At 60.3% G+C, this 16,505-nt stretch overlaps 2 protein-coding genes across 11 annotated transcripts in view; one reads left to right on the forward strand and one right to left on the reverse strand.

The window, feature by feature from the left end:
• Positions 1-16,505, reverse strand: part of SLC25A29 (solute carrier family 25 member 29) — a 21,591-nt gene continuing 5,086 nt past the window's right edge. Inside the window, exons 1-5 of one of the 10 annotated variants that reach the window (XM_042990539.1) lie at positions 9,295-9,830; positions 8,115-8,158; positions 3,376-4,278; positions 2,222-2,305; positions 1-1,900 (exon numbers count right to left, since the gene is read on the reverse strand). In XM_042990539.1, coding sequence (XP_042846473.1) covers positions 1,154-1,900; positions 2,222-2,305; positions 3,376-3,378 — 834 coding nt within the window. In that variant the 5' untranslated portion in view covers positions 3,379-4,278; positions 8,115-8,158; positions 9,295-9,830 and the 3' untranslated portion in view covers positions 1-1,153. The other 9 variants (XM_042990543.1, XM_042990537.1, XM_042990542.1 and 6 more) reach the window with 9 other exon arrangements.
• The window catches only part of SLC25A47 (solute carrier family 25 member 47), an 18,922-nt gene continuing 16,018 nt past the window's right edge, over positions 13,602-16,505 (forward strand). Inside the window, exon 1 of the mRNA XM_042990535.1 lies at positions 13,602-13,677. The gene's annotated coding sequence lies outside the window, so the exon portion shown is untranslated. The remainder of the gene's footprint in view (positions 13,678-16,505) is intronic.

Raw genomic sequence — 16,505 nt, forward strand, 5'->3', positions numbered from 1 at the left:
TTAAGAAAACAAAGAATATTTTATTCCTTCAGCGGTTTCTATACAGCAATGACACCACGAGAATAGGATTAGAGTCTGGTCATCCTTGACCCCAGTCTGCCTCCTGGGAGAACGTATCGCATGGCCCAAGAGGCTGAGCTCCACTCAGGGCAAAGGAGGCCACGGTCCTTTCCAACCTGTGCAAAACCATCCGCCTCCCTGTCCAAACACACGGCCACGCTGTTCCAGATGTGCTGGGGCTGCCCCAGGCTCACAGTCCCAGGAGCACAGGCTCGGATCCCGCTTGGCCCAGAGGGGCCCACACCGGCCACACCTGTGCCCACGAACAGCCCTTCCTTTGTGGCCTCATGGGAACACCAAGCACGACTCCCTGGGAGAGACCTCATTTGCTGGGGAGTGGGGATCTTCCTGTACCCACGTCCCCGATGACCGCTGCACACCCTAGGGAACTGGCCAGTGGTAGGGGGCCAGAGCCGCACACAGCAGCTGACCCGTGTCCCCGTTATATAGACGGGCAGCCTGAGGACTAGAGGGTGGCAAGCCCTCCCCGCTCCGCAGCGCGACTTAACTGTCCATCTTCCGTCCCGGTGGCCAGTGGCTGGTCCCCCAGCCCCTAGGCTAATACAGAGCCGCCAGCCGGCCCCAAGCTTCTGAGCGGGTCCCCCAGGTCACCCTCCAGTGGGAGTGGCAGCAGTAACGGCGTTCCCAGCCGTGCCAACCGGAGAAGCTGGGGGGTGCCGGCAGAGTATTCTGGGACACCAGGAGTTACGTGGGGCTGCCTCTCTGTCCCTAACAGAGAACGGACAGGTGGCCAAGAAGTGTCCCTGGGGCTCTGCCGGGTGGAGTTAGTCACTGGATAGCCCACGGGTGGGTCATCAAAGACCCCGCGGTGGTGTCGACCCGGACCCCAGGAAAGGGCTGGAGTGTCGGCTGGGTTTCCGGAAGACTCCCCAGGTGACAGCAACGGGCTCGGAGCTCGCGGGGCGCCACCTCCGCGCTCGGGGAGTGCACAATGCGGGTGTGAGGCCCCCCATTTCACGGCCGAGGACACCGCGCACGTCAAGCCTGCGGCCAAGGGCGCCCCTCGCCGGCGCGTGGGATCCAGCCCGGGCCCGATGCGGTCCGGAGCCCGGGACGCTCCCGCGCGCCGGCCTCACAGGCTGGAGGGCTGGGCCAGGCCGGGCCCCGACGGGGCGGGCACAGCGTCGCCCTCGGGCCGGGCCTCGGGGCCGCGCGCGTACGTGAGCACCACGGTGACGGTGGCGAAGGTGGCGGCGTTGACGGGGAAGGCGCGCAGCAGCGTGGACGCCAGCCCGCGCGTGAAGACGCGCCAGCCCTCGGCGCGGTAGCTCTGGCGCACGCAGTCCACGAAGCCGCCGTAGCGCGGGGCGCCCCGCACCCCGTCGGCCTGCAGCCGCGACTTGACCACGTCCACGGGGTAGGTGGACAGCCAGGACACGATGCCCGACGTGCCGCCCGCCAGCAGCAGCTTGGGCACCAGCAGCCGGTCGCCGGGCTCGCAGCCCAGCGCGCGCGTCAGCACGTCGTACGAGAGGAAGTAGACGCCGAAGCTGGGCGTCTCGCGCAGCAGGGTGGAGGCCATGCCCCGGTTGACGCCGCGCAGGCCCTCCTGCCGGTAGATGTGCGCCAGGCAGTGCAGCGAGCCGCGGTAGGTGCGGGCCGGGCCCGCGTCCTGCAGCTGCAGCCGCGTCTTGGCCAGCTCCATGGGGCAGCAGATGACGCACTGGATGGCGCCCGCCGCCGCGCCGGCCAGGAACTGGTTCAGCGGCGTGTCGCGGCCCAGCGCCCGCAGGGTGTTGCCCTGCACGCCGAACACCAGCGCGTTGATGAACGTGAGCCCCATGAGGGGCGAGCCCAGGCCCTTGTACAGGCCCAACACCTGCGGGGCACACAGACGCGCGTCAGGTGCGCTCCCGCCTGGGGCCTGGGGAGGGGAGGGGAGGGGGGTGGGGAGAGGGCGGCCCCAGCCCAGCCCGCGGGTTCGGGAGGACCAAGCAGAATCCTGCCAGAACCAGTGTCCCCGATGTCCGAGGTCTGGGCATTCACACCTTCCCATTTCCGAAGTGCTGATCTGCCCGTAGTCCCGCTGACACCTTCGCTTCCAGCTCTGTGGTCTGGGGCCCAAAATGTCCTAGAGGCTGGTGTCCCGGGGCCACCCTCATCCTCCCCTCCCCCCACCTCCCAGACCCAGGCCACTCACACTCTCCTGCTTGACGATGGACTGGAAGCAGTGCAGGGTCCCTCGGTACTGAGGCCTCTCCATGCTCTGGACCTGCAGCCGCACCTGGAAGGACAGGGCCCCGTGAAAGGTGGGCGGGCGGGGCTGGAGCTCTCCTGGCTGCCGCGGCCCAGCACTCGGGACAGCCCAGGAGGCTCCCTCTCCAGGAGCGCCAGGGAGCCAAGCAGCCTTCTGTGGCTTTTGGGATTCCAGGATGGGGCAGAGCCAGGCGTCCTTGCCTCTTCAGTGACGGGGTGTCCGTGGGCAAACTGCACAGGGGGTAGAGGGTCCCCAGGATCTCAGACGTCCCAGGCTTCTTGTGGCAGTTGTCTCTGCACGATGCACCTCCCCAGACTTCCCCACTGTCCCGGTGGCACACCATGGCCCCTGCCGAGGGGGCTTCTCACCTAATTCTTATCACTCAGCTCCCCTCGTCAGGGGCTGGCAGTGCCTCCATGGGTGTTAAAGGCAAGGAGGCTCGGATGCTGAGGGATCGTGATTTCTGCCAGTAGCCCCTTGTGCGGATAGTGGTCGTGAGTTCACAAAGCAGGAACAGGAGAGGAGCTCATGGCCTCCTTAGCGACCGCAGGACCTTGTCACCACCTTCGGGGCCTGGGGGCTCACGCCCAGCCACCCTTGGAGCCCTGTGGTCCAGAACCTCTTACTGTGAAAAAAGTGTTCTCGATTGACCCCAGAGCTTATCTCTGGGATCGATGCTCAGGCCCCATGGCTCGGAGCGGGAGCACATTTCCTGAACTTGGAATCCAGGTCCCGGGGGTTGGTGGGGGGAGCTAGGTTAAGTCACGTTCTCAGGAGCGGACTCAGCAACCATCACCACAGCCAGGGCCATGGCACGAATGCCACTCTGTGCCTGGCAGCACCAGAAGGCCTAACGTTGGAATCACCAGCCGAGGTGCGTGCGCTTGTCCCTCCCATTTCAAAGATGGGAAGACTGAGGCTGAGATGTTTTGCAACTCCGCCCAGGCTGTCTGTCCTCTGCAGCGACATGGGCAGCTCAGCTGTGTTGGTGGGGGCCAGAGTGTGTGTGGGGGGTGCTGGCCGGTGAGAGCCCTCCAGTGGGCCTTCTACGGCTAAGTGCACTTACAAAAGAAGGTTTTCTAAGAACACGAACGTACCATCTCCGCACAGGAGGACCTCTGCGGCTGGTGGCCACGGCCCCCAGAGGCGCTGACCACCGAGCGCACCCTGTGGCTGGCTGCTGCTGCCGGCTCTTGGTGGGGGGAGGGGTGGATTTTCAGAGAAAGGCAGAAGTGCTTGTCGAACAGTGATCACACAGGACCACCTTGAGCGCCGCTCTGGGTGGTTTTTGTGCCGTGAGGGCTTTTCGTTTTCCCTTCCGTGGTCTGACATCCCACCTGGAACACTTCTCTCTCGCGCGCAGCCCCCAACATGGGCACTGAGTGGGCCGTGGTAGCAGAAGTGACAGGAAGTACAGCCGTCCCCGCTGTGGGTTGCGCTTTCCTTCAGACACCTACCTGGACAGCGGCTTCCAGTCTTTGCGGCTCGGACTGGCTCAGGCCCAGGCTCAGGCCGGGCTCGGGTCCCACAGGGAGCGCAGAGGCCCCTCTCCCCTTGGTTTCTGACCCCCGGACCTGGGACGAGTGCTTGCTGGCCAGGTGTCTTGGGGGACTAGGTTTGGGGGTGAAATGGGGCCCAGGTCTTGTAATATCTAGAGTTGAGGTGAACGTTTTGGGGTGACGGGATCTCGGGTTGGTGGACCCGCCCCCGGACAAGTGGTGATTGTCTCACACGCCCAGAAGGGCTCCCAGCTCTCCACGCGGCTGAGAGACCCCACCCGGGTCCACCCGGGGATCCAGCCCACCCGGATCCCCGCCCCACGACCTGCGCTGGGCCAGGTTCACCTGTCCCCTGCTCCTCAGGGAGGGGACTCGGGGGGTGGGGAGGAGGGGCGTGGCAGGGTGCAGTTCAGGCCCAGGATCAGGTTCGGCGAGGACAGAGAAGGGTCCGGTTCACCTGGTCTACTTACTAGCGCTCTCCAGGGCGAGGCTTAAGCTCACCTACAACAAAGTTACACTTTTGCTAGGACGGAGGCAGCCCCTAGCTCAGAAAGTAAAGGCCATTAAAGCAACACAAAATTTCAACAGCACGCCTGGGCGTGGAGCCCCCGGGGCCAGCCCCCACCTCCCATCCCCGCCCCCGCCCTGGGCTGGCCACTGGCCGGTGAAAGTGGTTTTACCCCCAGCGTCCCTGATTACAGTCGTGTCTAGTCAGTAGGACAGAAAACTACCTTCGGACAGAAACAGGTGTGAAGGTAGTGTGTCTGAGGACAGGGGCTTGATTCTGGGAGAAGAAGAGGAAAGCCAAATCTTGGACTCAAATCCCAGCCCAAGGGTCTGGGAACACACAGCGGATGTCCCAGCCATGAGACAGCATGAACCGACGTGGGACACGGGTGTCCCCTCGCGCATTCTGGAGCATAAGTCCAATTACATGAGGTTCGGGAAGAGGCAAACGGGACCATGGCATGAGAAGTCAGGAGAGTGGGGGTGCCTGGCTGGCTCTGTCGGAAGAGCTCTGGATCTTGGGGTCATGAGTTCGGGCCCCACACTGGGCACAGAGCTTACGTTAAAAAAGAAGTTAGGAGAGTGGATGGCCAGAGAAAGGGCAAGCGTTGCTGGCAGGACTGGGGGGCTCCTGATGGGGGGAGGGGACATTGTTCTGCTTTCCCAGGTGTGTGCTTCATGATGATTCACAGATTTGTACCCTTAGCATGCGTGCACTTTTCTACATGTGTCAAATTTCAGTTAAAACAACCACGACCACGGGGGCGCCTGCGTGGCTCAGTCGATTAAGTGACCAACTTGGGCTCAGGTCATGATCTCACGGTTCGTGGGTTCGAGCCCCGCGTCGGGCTCTGTGCTGACAGCTCGGAGCCTGGAGCCTGCTTTGCATTCTGTGTCTCCCTCTCTCTCTCTGCCCCTCCCCTGCTTGCACTCTGTCTCTCAAAAATAAATAAGACATTAAAAAAAAAAACAAAAAAAAAAAAACAACAAAAAAACCCACCACAGAGCTATTAAAGGAAATCCCCCTTTTGCTAAAAGCAAGGAATATATATGGGTCTGAGTACATTTCTGCTCAGATTTCTAAACAGAAATCTGAACAAGGGTTGGGGAAGGGTCTATATGAAGGACTTTTTTTCTTTTTAGTTTATATGTCTCTATGATGGTTAAAACTTTTTTCTACAGCCTACCTTACTTTTGTAATAGAAAGCCAACCAAGAAAATGTGACGGAGAGGGTGAGATCCTGAAGGAGGTGTACAAAACGTGCAAAAAGATTTGTCAGTATAAGGCACTAATTGGCTTTTCTACATTTTCCAATTTCCTTTTAATGAGAATGGTTTAACTTTCATAATGGAAAATAGCCAGTAAAAAAGAATGGCCATTAGTAATACAGCATTACATTAAACCAAATGAGTGTACCAGCCCGTAACTAGAATGAGGGGTCACCACCATTGGGTGACAGTGGTGATTACTGGGGACGGGTTTTTCCTCTCCATAAGAAGACTGGGGCTCCTGGGTGGCTCAGTCGGTTGAGCGTCTGGCTCTTGATTTCAGCTCAGCTCATGGTCTCATGGTTCGTGAGTGAGTTCAAGCTCTGAGTCGAGCTCTGCGCTGACGGTGCGGAGCCTGTTTGGGATTCCCACTCTCTCCTCCTCCCTCTCCCCCTCTCTGCTCCTCCCCTGCTCCTGCTCTATCTTTCTCTCACTCAAAAATAAATAAACATTCAAAGAGATTGGCTTTGGGGCGCCTGGGTGGCTCAGTCGGTTAAGTGTCTGACTTCGGCTCAGGTCACGATCTCCCGATTTGTGGGTTCAGGCCCCGCATCAGGGTCTGTGCTGACTGACGGCTCAGAGTCTGGAGCCTGTTTCGGGTTCTGTGTCTCCCTCTCTGCCCCTCCCCCACTTGCGCTCTGTCTCTCTGTCTCAAAAATAAACAAACATTAAAAATATTAAACAAAAAAAGAGATTGGCTTTTTAAAGACAGGTTTGCCTAGATGTGATGCTGCTGGGCCACAGTGGCCAAAAAAAAGTCACCGAATGGATTTCTTCAAAGACCTCCCTCCAGGCGCAAGCTAAGGGGGTCCAAGGAGAGGAACCCGGTGGGGTGGAGAGGCTCCTGCACCCAAATCACCCAGGGGCTTAGAGGGACAGAGACCCCAGGACAAAGTACTCCCAGCCTGGGGGCACTGATGAGGGGGCCCAGCGGGAGCCTCAGCCTGGGTGGGGGGGGCAAGGGCTAGCTGAAGGGGCCTGGGGCTGCCCAGGCTGAGTCATAGCTCAGAGAGGCGAGGCCCCCGCAAAGCTGGGCTGAGGAAGTGAATCGAGAGTCACTTCTTGGCTGGATACAGAGGCATTTACAACATGTGACCACAAGCATAACGTGGACAGTGCCAGGCTGCCCTGGGCTGCTCTGGCCTGTGGACGGGCTTCACAGGACGGCCAGCTAGGCAGTGCACAGGCAGCTGTGCGGACAGGCTCTCGGCAGGCCTGTGTAGGGCAGGGGTCGCCGTGTGGCAAGAAAGCGTGGCCCTTCCGCCTCCCCCCTAACTTGCATACGATGGGTTGGAAGAAAATCTGTGCTCTTCAGAACTGGCCTTTCACGCAACCCAAACTATACTGTTGAGCACAGGGCACCACGACGGCCTCCGTAATCTTGCCTGACCCCTCAGTTTGCCGGCGAGAATGCTGGGCCGAGAGGTCAAGCAACTGGCCTGAGGTCACACAGCAGATTGGCTAGCCGGAGGCCTGGGCTGTACAAGGCCTAGGGCAGAACTTTTAAGGCCAGAGCCAATACTTAAAGCTAGGCCCTCATGCCTGTGCCAGAGGAAACCCCAGCCCCTGAGTTCCTAGTCCTTTTCCTGGCCAGCGACCGTCTTGGCTTCTGCTGAAAAAAGAGGGGACAGGAAGTGATCTCAACCCCAGCTAGGGATGACATCCTTGCCTTGGCTCTGCCCTCGCTCCAGCAGGATGAGGTGCCAAGTTCAGTGTTTACGGTGGGACACAAGACCCCAGCAGCAGGGAGAGACTCCGATTTGGGAATTTCCAGCTGGAGGACGTGGATTTCCTTCGTTTCTGTTTTGAGCATCTGACCGCCTGGACCTGGACAGTTTATCGACGAGAAACTGGCTAACTGAGCACCTGGCCCAGGGCCACACACGCCACACAGGTGGACGCCAGCCCTCGGGAAACACTCTGTTTCGTGCCAATGATGGCCACGCGCGAAGATCACGTTCATGGGAAATACTGGCCAGCTCTGGCTTTTCTGTATTTCTGTATTTTCTCTCTGAACTGCTCTTTCTTTCAAGAAGATGTCTGGGGGCGCCTGGGTGGCTCAGTCGGTGGAGTGTCTGACTCTTGGTTTCAGTTCAGGTCATGATCTCACGGTTCGTGGGTTCAAGCCCTACATCAGGCTCCGTGCTGATGATGCGGAGCCTGCTTGGGATTCTCGCTCCCTTCCTCTCTGCCCCCTACCCCACTCATGCTCGCTCGCTCTTAAAAAAATAAACAGACTTAAAAAAAAAAAAAAGATGTCTGGGGGCGCCTGGGTGGCTCAGTCGGTTGAGTGTCCGACTTCAGCTCAAGTTACGATCTCACGGTCCATGAGTTTGAGCCCCACGTCGGGTCGTCTGCTGCCAGCGCAGAAGCTGCTCTGGATCCTCTGTCCCCCTCTCTCTTCCCCTCTCCTGCTCGTTCTCTTGCTCGCTCTCAAAAACAAATATTTTTTAAAAAGGGGGGGGTCACTGGAAAGGGGACCCCAGCCGTCCCGGCCCTGCGCATGTCCAGTGTCTGCCCCTCCCCAAGGACCTGAGAGTAAACTGTGACAAGAGACTCACCTTGACTGTGTCAAACGGGTGTCCCACGAGCACGCCTGCCACACCTGGGGGAAGAAAGGGGCATGTCACCCAAATGCCTCAGAAACCTGTAGCACAGGGGTCTTCCTGCAAGGACTGCATGGGAGCCACGGGACTGGAGGGGAAAAAGCCGTTTATCAAGCACCTACTGTGTGCCAGGCACCCTGTGGGCTCCTTCATCCTCATGCCTGCACGAGCAGTGGGGGTGTGGGGGGATGACATCCCTGAGGTCAAGCCTGGATCTGTCCAACCCAACGCTGGGGTCTCTCCAGCCCCTGCTTCCCACTGCACTTGACTGGTCCGTGTGCCTGAGGACAGCTGGCCCCCGGAAGCCGCACACACTAGTTCTGAGATGGTCCCGTTGCTCCAAACACCTCCTGGTGTGGCGGGGGTGGGGGGGGGGCCAGAGATTGTGGACTTGGGGTCAGAGGGCCACCCAGATTTGACTCTTCCCTCCGCCACTCACCAGCTGGCCAAGCTCCCAAAGGATTCGGGGTCTGTGGCTCACTCGCCTTGCCTGTGCAGGTGAGAGCATCAAGTCCCCCCCCACACACCCCCCAAAACTGACCCAGGGCCCAGGCAGCACAGGCACTGGTTGGCCACTCCCTTCCCCGCGTGGGAGCCGCCTGGGACCCGGGGAGTTAGCTCGGGACTTTGTGATCACGTGCAAGGATGCGTCGGTCCAGCCTCTGCCAAAACCCCAAAACCTCAGGGGACGAAGGCTCATCACTCTCCACATTGGCTTCTGAACACTTTTCTGAGTCCTGAGTGCTGTTCAGGTGTAACTATCGCTGGGAATCAGGCACCTCGTGACCCCATTCACAGAAGGAGAAAGGGAGGCTCAGTGAGGTGAAGGTGGCTTCGACTCCCACGCTCTCCTCCCTAGAATTTTGTGTGTGAATCTCTTAAAGGTCTGTTACCGCTGGGAGTGTTTATAATTAAGACAGTATTAACGTCTCTACCTGCCGGTCACTGTTCTCAGTTTGGCATGTGTACTAACTCTCCCTCTCACATGTAAAGAAAGGACTATGAGCCCATTTTACAGATGAGGGACCTGAGGCCGAAGGAAGTCGTATGTCCACGCTGCGTGGCGAGAGAGTGGTGAGGCGAGGATTGCAGCCTAGGCCTCCTGGGCCTGGAGCCCTCCTCCTTCCCCGCTCACCTCTCTTGCCCCCCGTTGGGGCTGCTCATCAGGGTGGTGGGCGCCCAGCGGTTAGCGGGAGTCACCGCGCCTCTTTACAACTTGCGTGTTGTCGTGCGTCCCCCTCACCTTGTCTCACGCTTTGGACCTTAGGATCCGCTGTGTTTGACGCGAACTTGGCCAGTCCCGCTTTCCTTCTGGTTGCGCGCGCCTGGCATGGTTTAGTGACGGTTAATTTTCAACCTGGTCCTACTCCCTTGTTTTCGATGCTCCTGGAAGCGAGCTCCCGCTCTCCGCCGCTCCCGTCTGGAGGCGCCTCCGGTTCTGCCGAGGCGGGACATCTGACACGACTCCATCTCATTTTACGTGAATGGCTCATTTCTTCCCTTTGTCTTTCTACGTGTTGGCTGCTTCGGGCCACCCGCCACTTCTCCGCCTTCTGCTAGTGTCTAAGTTCGGCTAAAGGTTACTTCTTGTTTCTTACTTTTAATCATTATGTGGAAACAGGACAAGAACCGTCACCACCACCCCCCCCCGAAGGCTTTCTCTGCCCCCCGCCTTGCTGCCCTCCCCCTCCTCCTCCCCCCGCCCAATAAGAGCCGCCCCAACAAGGTTTCCAACTCTGATAGCTTCCTCTTCTACCCCGTTTAGACCCCATGAGATTCAGAACTGTTCCCTCACTTCCTCCCCTCTACCCCCTTCTTGGGGTCTCTACCCTGATCAGTTGCCATTTTGTTGGAGCCTTTCTTGATTACTCTCCTCGGAGGTTAACACATGAGGAAACGGCCTACAGAGTCTATTTCTTTAACACCATCCGGGAACAACGGTCCTGTGCTCTGGTGAGGCTCCCAGGCCCAGGCCATTAGGGTGGCCGTGTCCCAGAATCTTCTCGCTTCTGGTGCCACAGCTGAGAAATCCATTGCCGGTACGTTTTTTGCTCCTTGTCAGTAATTTATGCATTCTATCGGGAAGCCTCTGAGATTTTATCTGCAGATTTCAGGAATGTCACCAGGAGATGCCAAGGGTGTGTCTTTTTTTTTTTTTTTTTTTTTTTTAAAGTACCCCTGCCTGGTACACCAGCCCTTTCTCTCTGCACACTCAGGCCTTTTTTCTGATCAGAGGAAATTTCCACTATCGTTTATTCATCGTAATCTTCATCTCCAGACCTTCTTCTCCTTCTGGAACCCCTAACATTCACAGGAAGATGAAAAGACCTCCCCGAGCTGTCTCTTCCCTCAAGACTTCGGTGCCCGTGCCTCTGGTCCTCTGTGACACACTTTGTTTCTATCTTTTGAGATCCACCTTCTCTGTCATAGCATGTTGTGAATTTTCTAAATTTGAAAAGCCTAGTTCTAGAACTTATTTTCTTGGGCTCTGATTTCCCTGGGTTTTAGACACTTGACACTTGCCTGGGGGGTACGCTGTTTGACCTCCCTTCTCTCCAGCTGCGGACCCCTGGGGACCTCCATGCCCTCTGCAGCCAGGCCCAGTTGTGGGGTCCCCAAGAAGCTGGTGCTGGAAATGCTGGGGGTCCCCTTCCTGTGGGTGGCGGGTCCTGGCTCTGGTCCCAGACTTCTCAGGTTCCGCCTTCATCAGCCTCCAGGATGGAAGGGGTAACCACCCTCTCTCCCTCCCCTCCCCCTCCCCCCCCCCCAGCCTCAGCTGGGAGGCCCCCCAAGACCTCCAGTGGCAGCCATTTGCACTGCCACTTGCTCCAGAGGCTGATTTCAATGCCCCCAGGGGAGGGGCTGAGTGCCTTCACCCAGGACATCCCCATTCACAGGAACAGAGTGGGCCTGCCTCCATCAGGGCCCCCAGTCCTGCCAAGCCTTACCCTTTAACCTCACGGGGAAGCCCCTCCAGGCCAGCGCCCCGACAGGACGCTGAGGCACCACAAGGAGATCCTTTTTCCCACCTCCACAGCCAGTGCCCACTGCCCTACACACGGTGGTTTCTCGGGGGCACCGCCGGGCCCTCTGGGGTAGGACTGGGGGGGCGACGGTCCCGGAGGCAGGCGTTGCAGGAGACACTTGGATGGCAGACCTGTCTTCCCCGCACAGGCTTCCCGGCCCCACCACGGAGCCGCGCCTCCGCCTATCCTGGCACGTGGCAGCGAGACCCCCCATTCGGGGCACAGGGTGCTGGTGGGCCCGCAGGCCTGGGACTGACGCCCTGGTGCGGAGCAAAGGCGGACATTCTGCCCTTCCTACCACGTGAGCGCCGGGATGCCGTCAATCAAGGCACCTGTCCCACCTCCCCGCGGGTGAAATTGAACACGTGACCCGACACTCCACCAATCAGAGGTGACGTACCGCTCTCCCTCGCAGGAATCTGAATCTAGAGGGACCCCGGGCCGCCGAGGAGAAGCTCCGTCGACCCCCTGCTCTGGGTCCAGGTCTGAAAGAGCCCAAGCCGAAGTAACGAGGCAGGGGCCTCCAGGGCCAGGCGCTGAGCTGGGGGCGCGGCCCGCGCCTAGTTCCTAGACAGTCCCTCTGCACAGGCTACTTCGTGCCAGGGACACAATCAGGTCACTGTCTCACTAGTCCCTCCACTTCTCAAGGCCAAGGTTTCTCCTGGGTCACATAAGACCAGGAGAGGATCTCAGGGGAGCGGAAGCCGACAACCCTCACAAAGAGGCTTTGTGGCGGCCACTGCCATCCTCACCGGCCTGGGAGACTCAGGCCTCCACTCACAGCAGGGAGGTAGGTGCCGCCAGCAGCCCCAGGCTTGCCCCTGGGTCGGAGTAGGGCAGTTGGGGGTTGGGGGAAGGGGCTGGGGCCCATAGCTCCGCGTGGTGCTGGACCCTGACCTTGCCCCAACCCTGCAGCCTGGACAGGATCCCTCCTAGGTGGGTTCGGCGAGGGAGGGCGGAAGGCATGGCCTTTTGAGCACAGAGCCTACAGTGACCGAACCCGTGTGTCTGTGGGTGGGGTGGGTCCCTAAGCAGGCCTGGCCTCAGGATGAGTTCCACCTCAAACCCCACAGCTCCCAGGACACCCGGGAGAAATCAGAAGGAATCCTGTTCCTCTGGGGAAAGAACCCACATTCCCCAAGAAGTTGGAAAGGGGCTTTGGCTGTGGGGCAGTCCAAGCTCATTGAGCCACCACTGCGGGGTGGGTAGAGGAGGGTTTGGGGGCTCAGGAGGAGCCAGCAGGGGTGGTGGCAGGTGCAGTCACCAGAGCGGGGAGGGGAACAGGGGAGCTGAGCCCCGGATCTGCAGAGGCTGCCCGCTCCTGTCTCCTCTGGCCTGGGCTTGGGAGAAATTCACGCATTTACGAAAGGCCCTGGGGTTCTTCCCCCTTCAGCAGACTCCAGCCCGGTGGTTTCCTGAGGCCTGATTGGGTAACAGGCTGGGAAGTTCTTAAATCTCTTGACACACATCGCTTCCCTGGCACACTGCCCTCCCCACCAGTCTCTTCTTGCCCAGAGCAGGAAGCTGAAATCAGAGGCTTAAATGCCCCAGGCCATTGTCACTCCTCTTCCTCCAGGGTGCCCAACGCCAAGCCCAAGCGGATCAACAGTGAAAGCAATTTCAGGTGCTGGAGGAGGGACATCCACCATCAGAGCAGGACCAGGCCTGGGGCCATGCAGCCAGCTCTTCCGTCAGCTCCTTGGGGAATGACATAACCCGGCTCGCAGTTAATACCCGTTAAATAAATTAACTCTCCAAGTAAAAGCAACGAAGCTAAAGGCCAAACTGGGAAGCGCCCGGCCCGGCTCCATGCCCAGGGTCGTCCCATGGCATATCCTGGGTTGCACACTGACAGCGGCCCTCCCGGGGACACAGGCTTGGGGAGGACCCTAGCAGCCTGGTCTGGGTGAAGGTGCCCCGCACCGGTGACACGCACGCGTGAGCACAGGACTAGCCCACACCGCGCGTGTCAGGCCCACTCCGCCACCCGGGTGGAGACCCCCCGCCAGCAGTTCCCTGAACGGATTAGGGAGGTGAGGCATGCCCAAAGCATGACTCGGCGCCTAGGGGCCGCCGGCGCCCTTCCGGGCCTTCCAAGGCCAGCCCCCTAGGGGGTCTTCCTGTGGCCCCAGCCCCGCCCAGACACCTGCGGGGAAGGGGGTGGAGCCAGCCCCCAACTTCTGGGGCCGTGGGCGCGGGCCGGGGATGCGGGAACCGGGGAGGGAGATGCGCCCGAGGCCTCGCGCGAGCGGGACGCACCGGGCGGCGGGACGTCCTCCTGGCGGTCCCCCACTTGGCCAAGCCACGGTGCTGCCCCGGCGCCCCAGACCTCTCGTCTGGACGAGCCCCGAAGGACTCGAACGCCACCTGCCCTCGCGGACGGCGTGCTAGACGCCCTCCCGGCCTGTTGTCTGGGCACGTCCCCGAGAGCCCCGTGAGACGAGAGCATCGTTACCCCCATGCTTCAGGCGAGGAAAGCCCGGCGCCCGCAGGTGAGCCGGCCTCCCATCCCGCACACGCCTGGCTCCGGCCTCCCGAGATCGCGCGGTCCGGGTGGGCGCCGCCCGCCTGCTTACCCCCAGCGCATCCAGCCAGGAAGTCGAGCGCCATGGCCGGGCCCCCGGCGAGGCTGCCCTTCCTCCTCGTCCTTCTCCTCTGGCCCCTCGCCGGGCTGGTGGCCGTCGGGGGTCCCGCCGGCTCGCACGGTTGGGACTCGGCCTGGCCGCCGCCTCCTGGCGCGGAGCCCGGGGCCAGCCGGGGGCAGGGGGCGGCGGCGGCGGCGGCTCAGAGCGCGGGTCCTCCGCCGGCGCCCGTCCCTGGCCGGCCGGCTCGCTCGCCCTCGCGGCCGTCCGCCCGCAGCCAGTGGTCCCGCACCTCGGGCCGCTCGCCCCGCCCCTCGGGCCGGCCGGCCGGGCTCCCGCGGGGGTGCGGAGCGCAGCCAATGGGCGGGCGAGGCGCGGACAACACCCCGGGCCCTGCGCGCCGCCGCCGCGCCTCATTGGCTGGGCGTGTCCGGGGCGGGCCAGGCGGGGGGTGGACGTGGCGGGCGGGGGAGGCGCACAGGCGCCGCAGACAAAGAGTGTGCTTCGTGCGCCCGCCCGCGCGGCTCCGGAGGGGAGAGCAGCCGGGTGCGCGCGGTGCTGGGACGGTGGGGCTGGGCCCGGGAGCCCGGGGCCTGACGGCGGCCTGTGCAGGGGTGGGAACCTCCCGGCGTGAGCGACACGGGTCAGCTGAGCGGGAGGCGGGGTGTGCTCGCTCTGGACTGGACCCTTGGACCTGGGGCCTGGGTCCGGATCCCGACTCGGCCGCCCAACCTCAAGTCCTTGCCCGTGTAATGGGGACACGGGCGCGTCAAGGGGCGCGGAGCGCCAGGGCCCTGCAAGGCTCCGACACAACTAGCTGTGATACCCCTGGAGCGGCGAATCGCCCCTCCGCCCGCGCGCCCGCCGGGCCCGCACGCGGGGTCCCGGGACGGCGGGGAGCTGGAAAGGGGAAGGGGGCTGTGGGGCGCCCCTCGGGGACGCGCACCTGCCTGCGCGCTGCTGGGCCGCGGAGGGGTGCGGATCCGGGCAGGTTCCTGGACGGGCGCACACAGGCCATCGGTGGCAGGGAGGGCGCCGACGCGGGGCCTCGGGAAGGACTGGGCGAGCCGGCCCAAGTGGGAGGGCGCTGGGCCGCGGGGGACGAGGGGGACGAGGAGGAGCCAGGTCCTGCGCCTGGAGAGTCCCTGAGATTGGCGGTGACAAGGACCCCTCCCTGGTCTTTGGGGGAGTGTCCTGTTCAGCGACGTGTCCTGCCCTCCTTCCCCAGCGCCTTGTGAAGTCTGGACTGTCCGGCTGGGACTCGACTTGGCTGGGCGCTTTCTCCTGCACAATGAGAGTCAGATAACAGCGTCAGGCCTGCAGCTCAACTTCCTTCTTCAAGATTCTGTGGTCAGGACCTGCGTGTTTCCGGATTGCAGACCACAGTTCTTTTATTCTCATGTTACCATTTCTGGAAGAAGGATGGGGATTACAATAGATATGTATCCAGGGTTTTATTCTTTTATTATTTTCAGGTTTATTTTTTTGAGAGAAAGAGCACTTCCGTAGGGGAGGGGAAGAGAGAGAGGTAGGTAGAGAGAAAGAGAGAGACAGAGAGAGACAGAGAAAGAGAAAGCAGGCCCCAGTGCTGTTAGCCCAGAGCCCCAAGCGGGGCTCTGACTCACAAACTGTGAGATCATGACCTCAGCCAAAATCCAAGAGTTGAAAGCTTAACCAGCTGAGCCACCCAGGTGCCCCATATACCCAAGGTTTTAAAGATTATGTATTTCTGCTAGGAGGGGTTTCTCAGGGGTATGTAAGTAGTGATTATGGTGATACAAGGCCGCCAGGGATCCAACGATCATTAGTGGTTTCCTTTGATTCTTCTTAGAATCTAAATAGAACGTTCATTAAGCAGAGACCCAAAGCCAGGTCTGCTGACTCCTAGTCCAGTGCTCGTGATGGCTGGTGGGCCCTGAACTAGGGGTCTGGAGGCCTGGGTTTGAATATCGCCAGCCTCTGACCTCGAGGAGCCAGGAAAACAATAGCATGTGGGCCCCAGGAGAAGCCCAGACCCAAAACAGGGGCAGGAGTTGACTGTGGCTGGAGGCCTCCAAGGCCATGATGATTAAACTTACATCCAGGAGACCCACCCTTACAAACACATTGTCCCTTGGTTGCCACGGCCTCCAGAGGTAAAGCAAAATGCCCGCAGTGTGTTTTGGGGGGCTTGAGTAGAAAGTCAAGTACTTTAATGAGGCAGTGAGTCACAAAGCTATAATGGGGCATTTGATAAGGAAACAAAGATGAGCTACTTTTTTTTTTTTTTTTTTTTTTTGCCTTAAGAGAATGCACGTGCCCTTAAGTTAGTGTCATAATTGAGGCAGGTTGCAGGAGCCCTGATTCCTGGGGGTCAGCAGCCTGACCTCCAGGGGCTCCCATGGCAGTTAGGGAGAGACCAGAAAGAATGAGGAAGTCATCGCAAAGAGTTACACGTGTCCGTCTTTTGGAGCCTGCACTATCACATTAGCGGTTGGGTTCTATGCGTGTTCTGTTTCATTTCCTGAGGATACATTACAGCACAGATATGATGTTTTCAAACTCCTCACCTTCCGCAGAGTCCCAGGCCCCACCCCCATGCCAGGGAAAGCCTCCCTGCAGGGCTCTTCCCAGACCCTAAACTTTAAGTGGCGGTGGGGGGGGGGTCCCAAGGCCAGAGCAGGACAGCCAGTGAGGGAGGGAACGTCACAGGGGACGGAGGTCAAGCCAGGTCACCGTCAAGTACATGGTGCGGTTTC

The sequence above is a fragment of the Panthera tigris genome, chromosome B3 (genome assembly GCF_018350195.1).
Source record: "Panthera tigris isolate Pti1 chromosome B3, P.tigris_Pti1_mat1.1, whole genome shotgun sequence".
NCBI classification, from domain to species: Eukaryota; Metazoa; Chordata; class Mammalia; order Carnivora; family Felidae; genus Panthera; species Panthera tigris.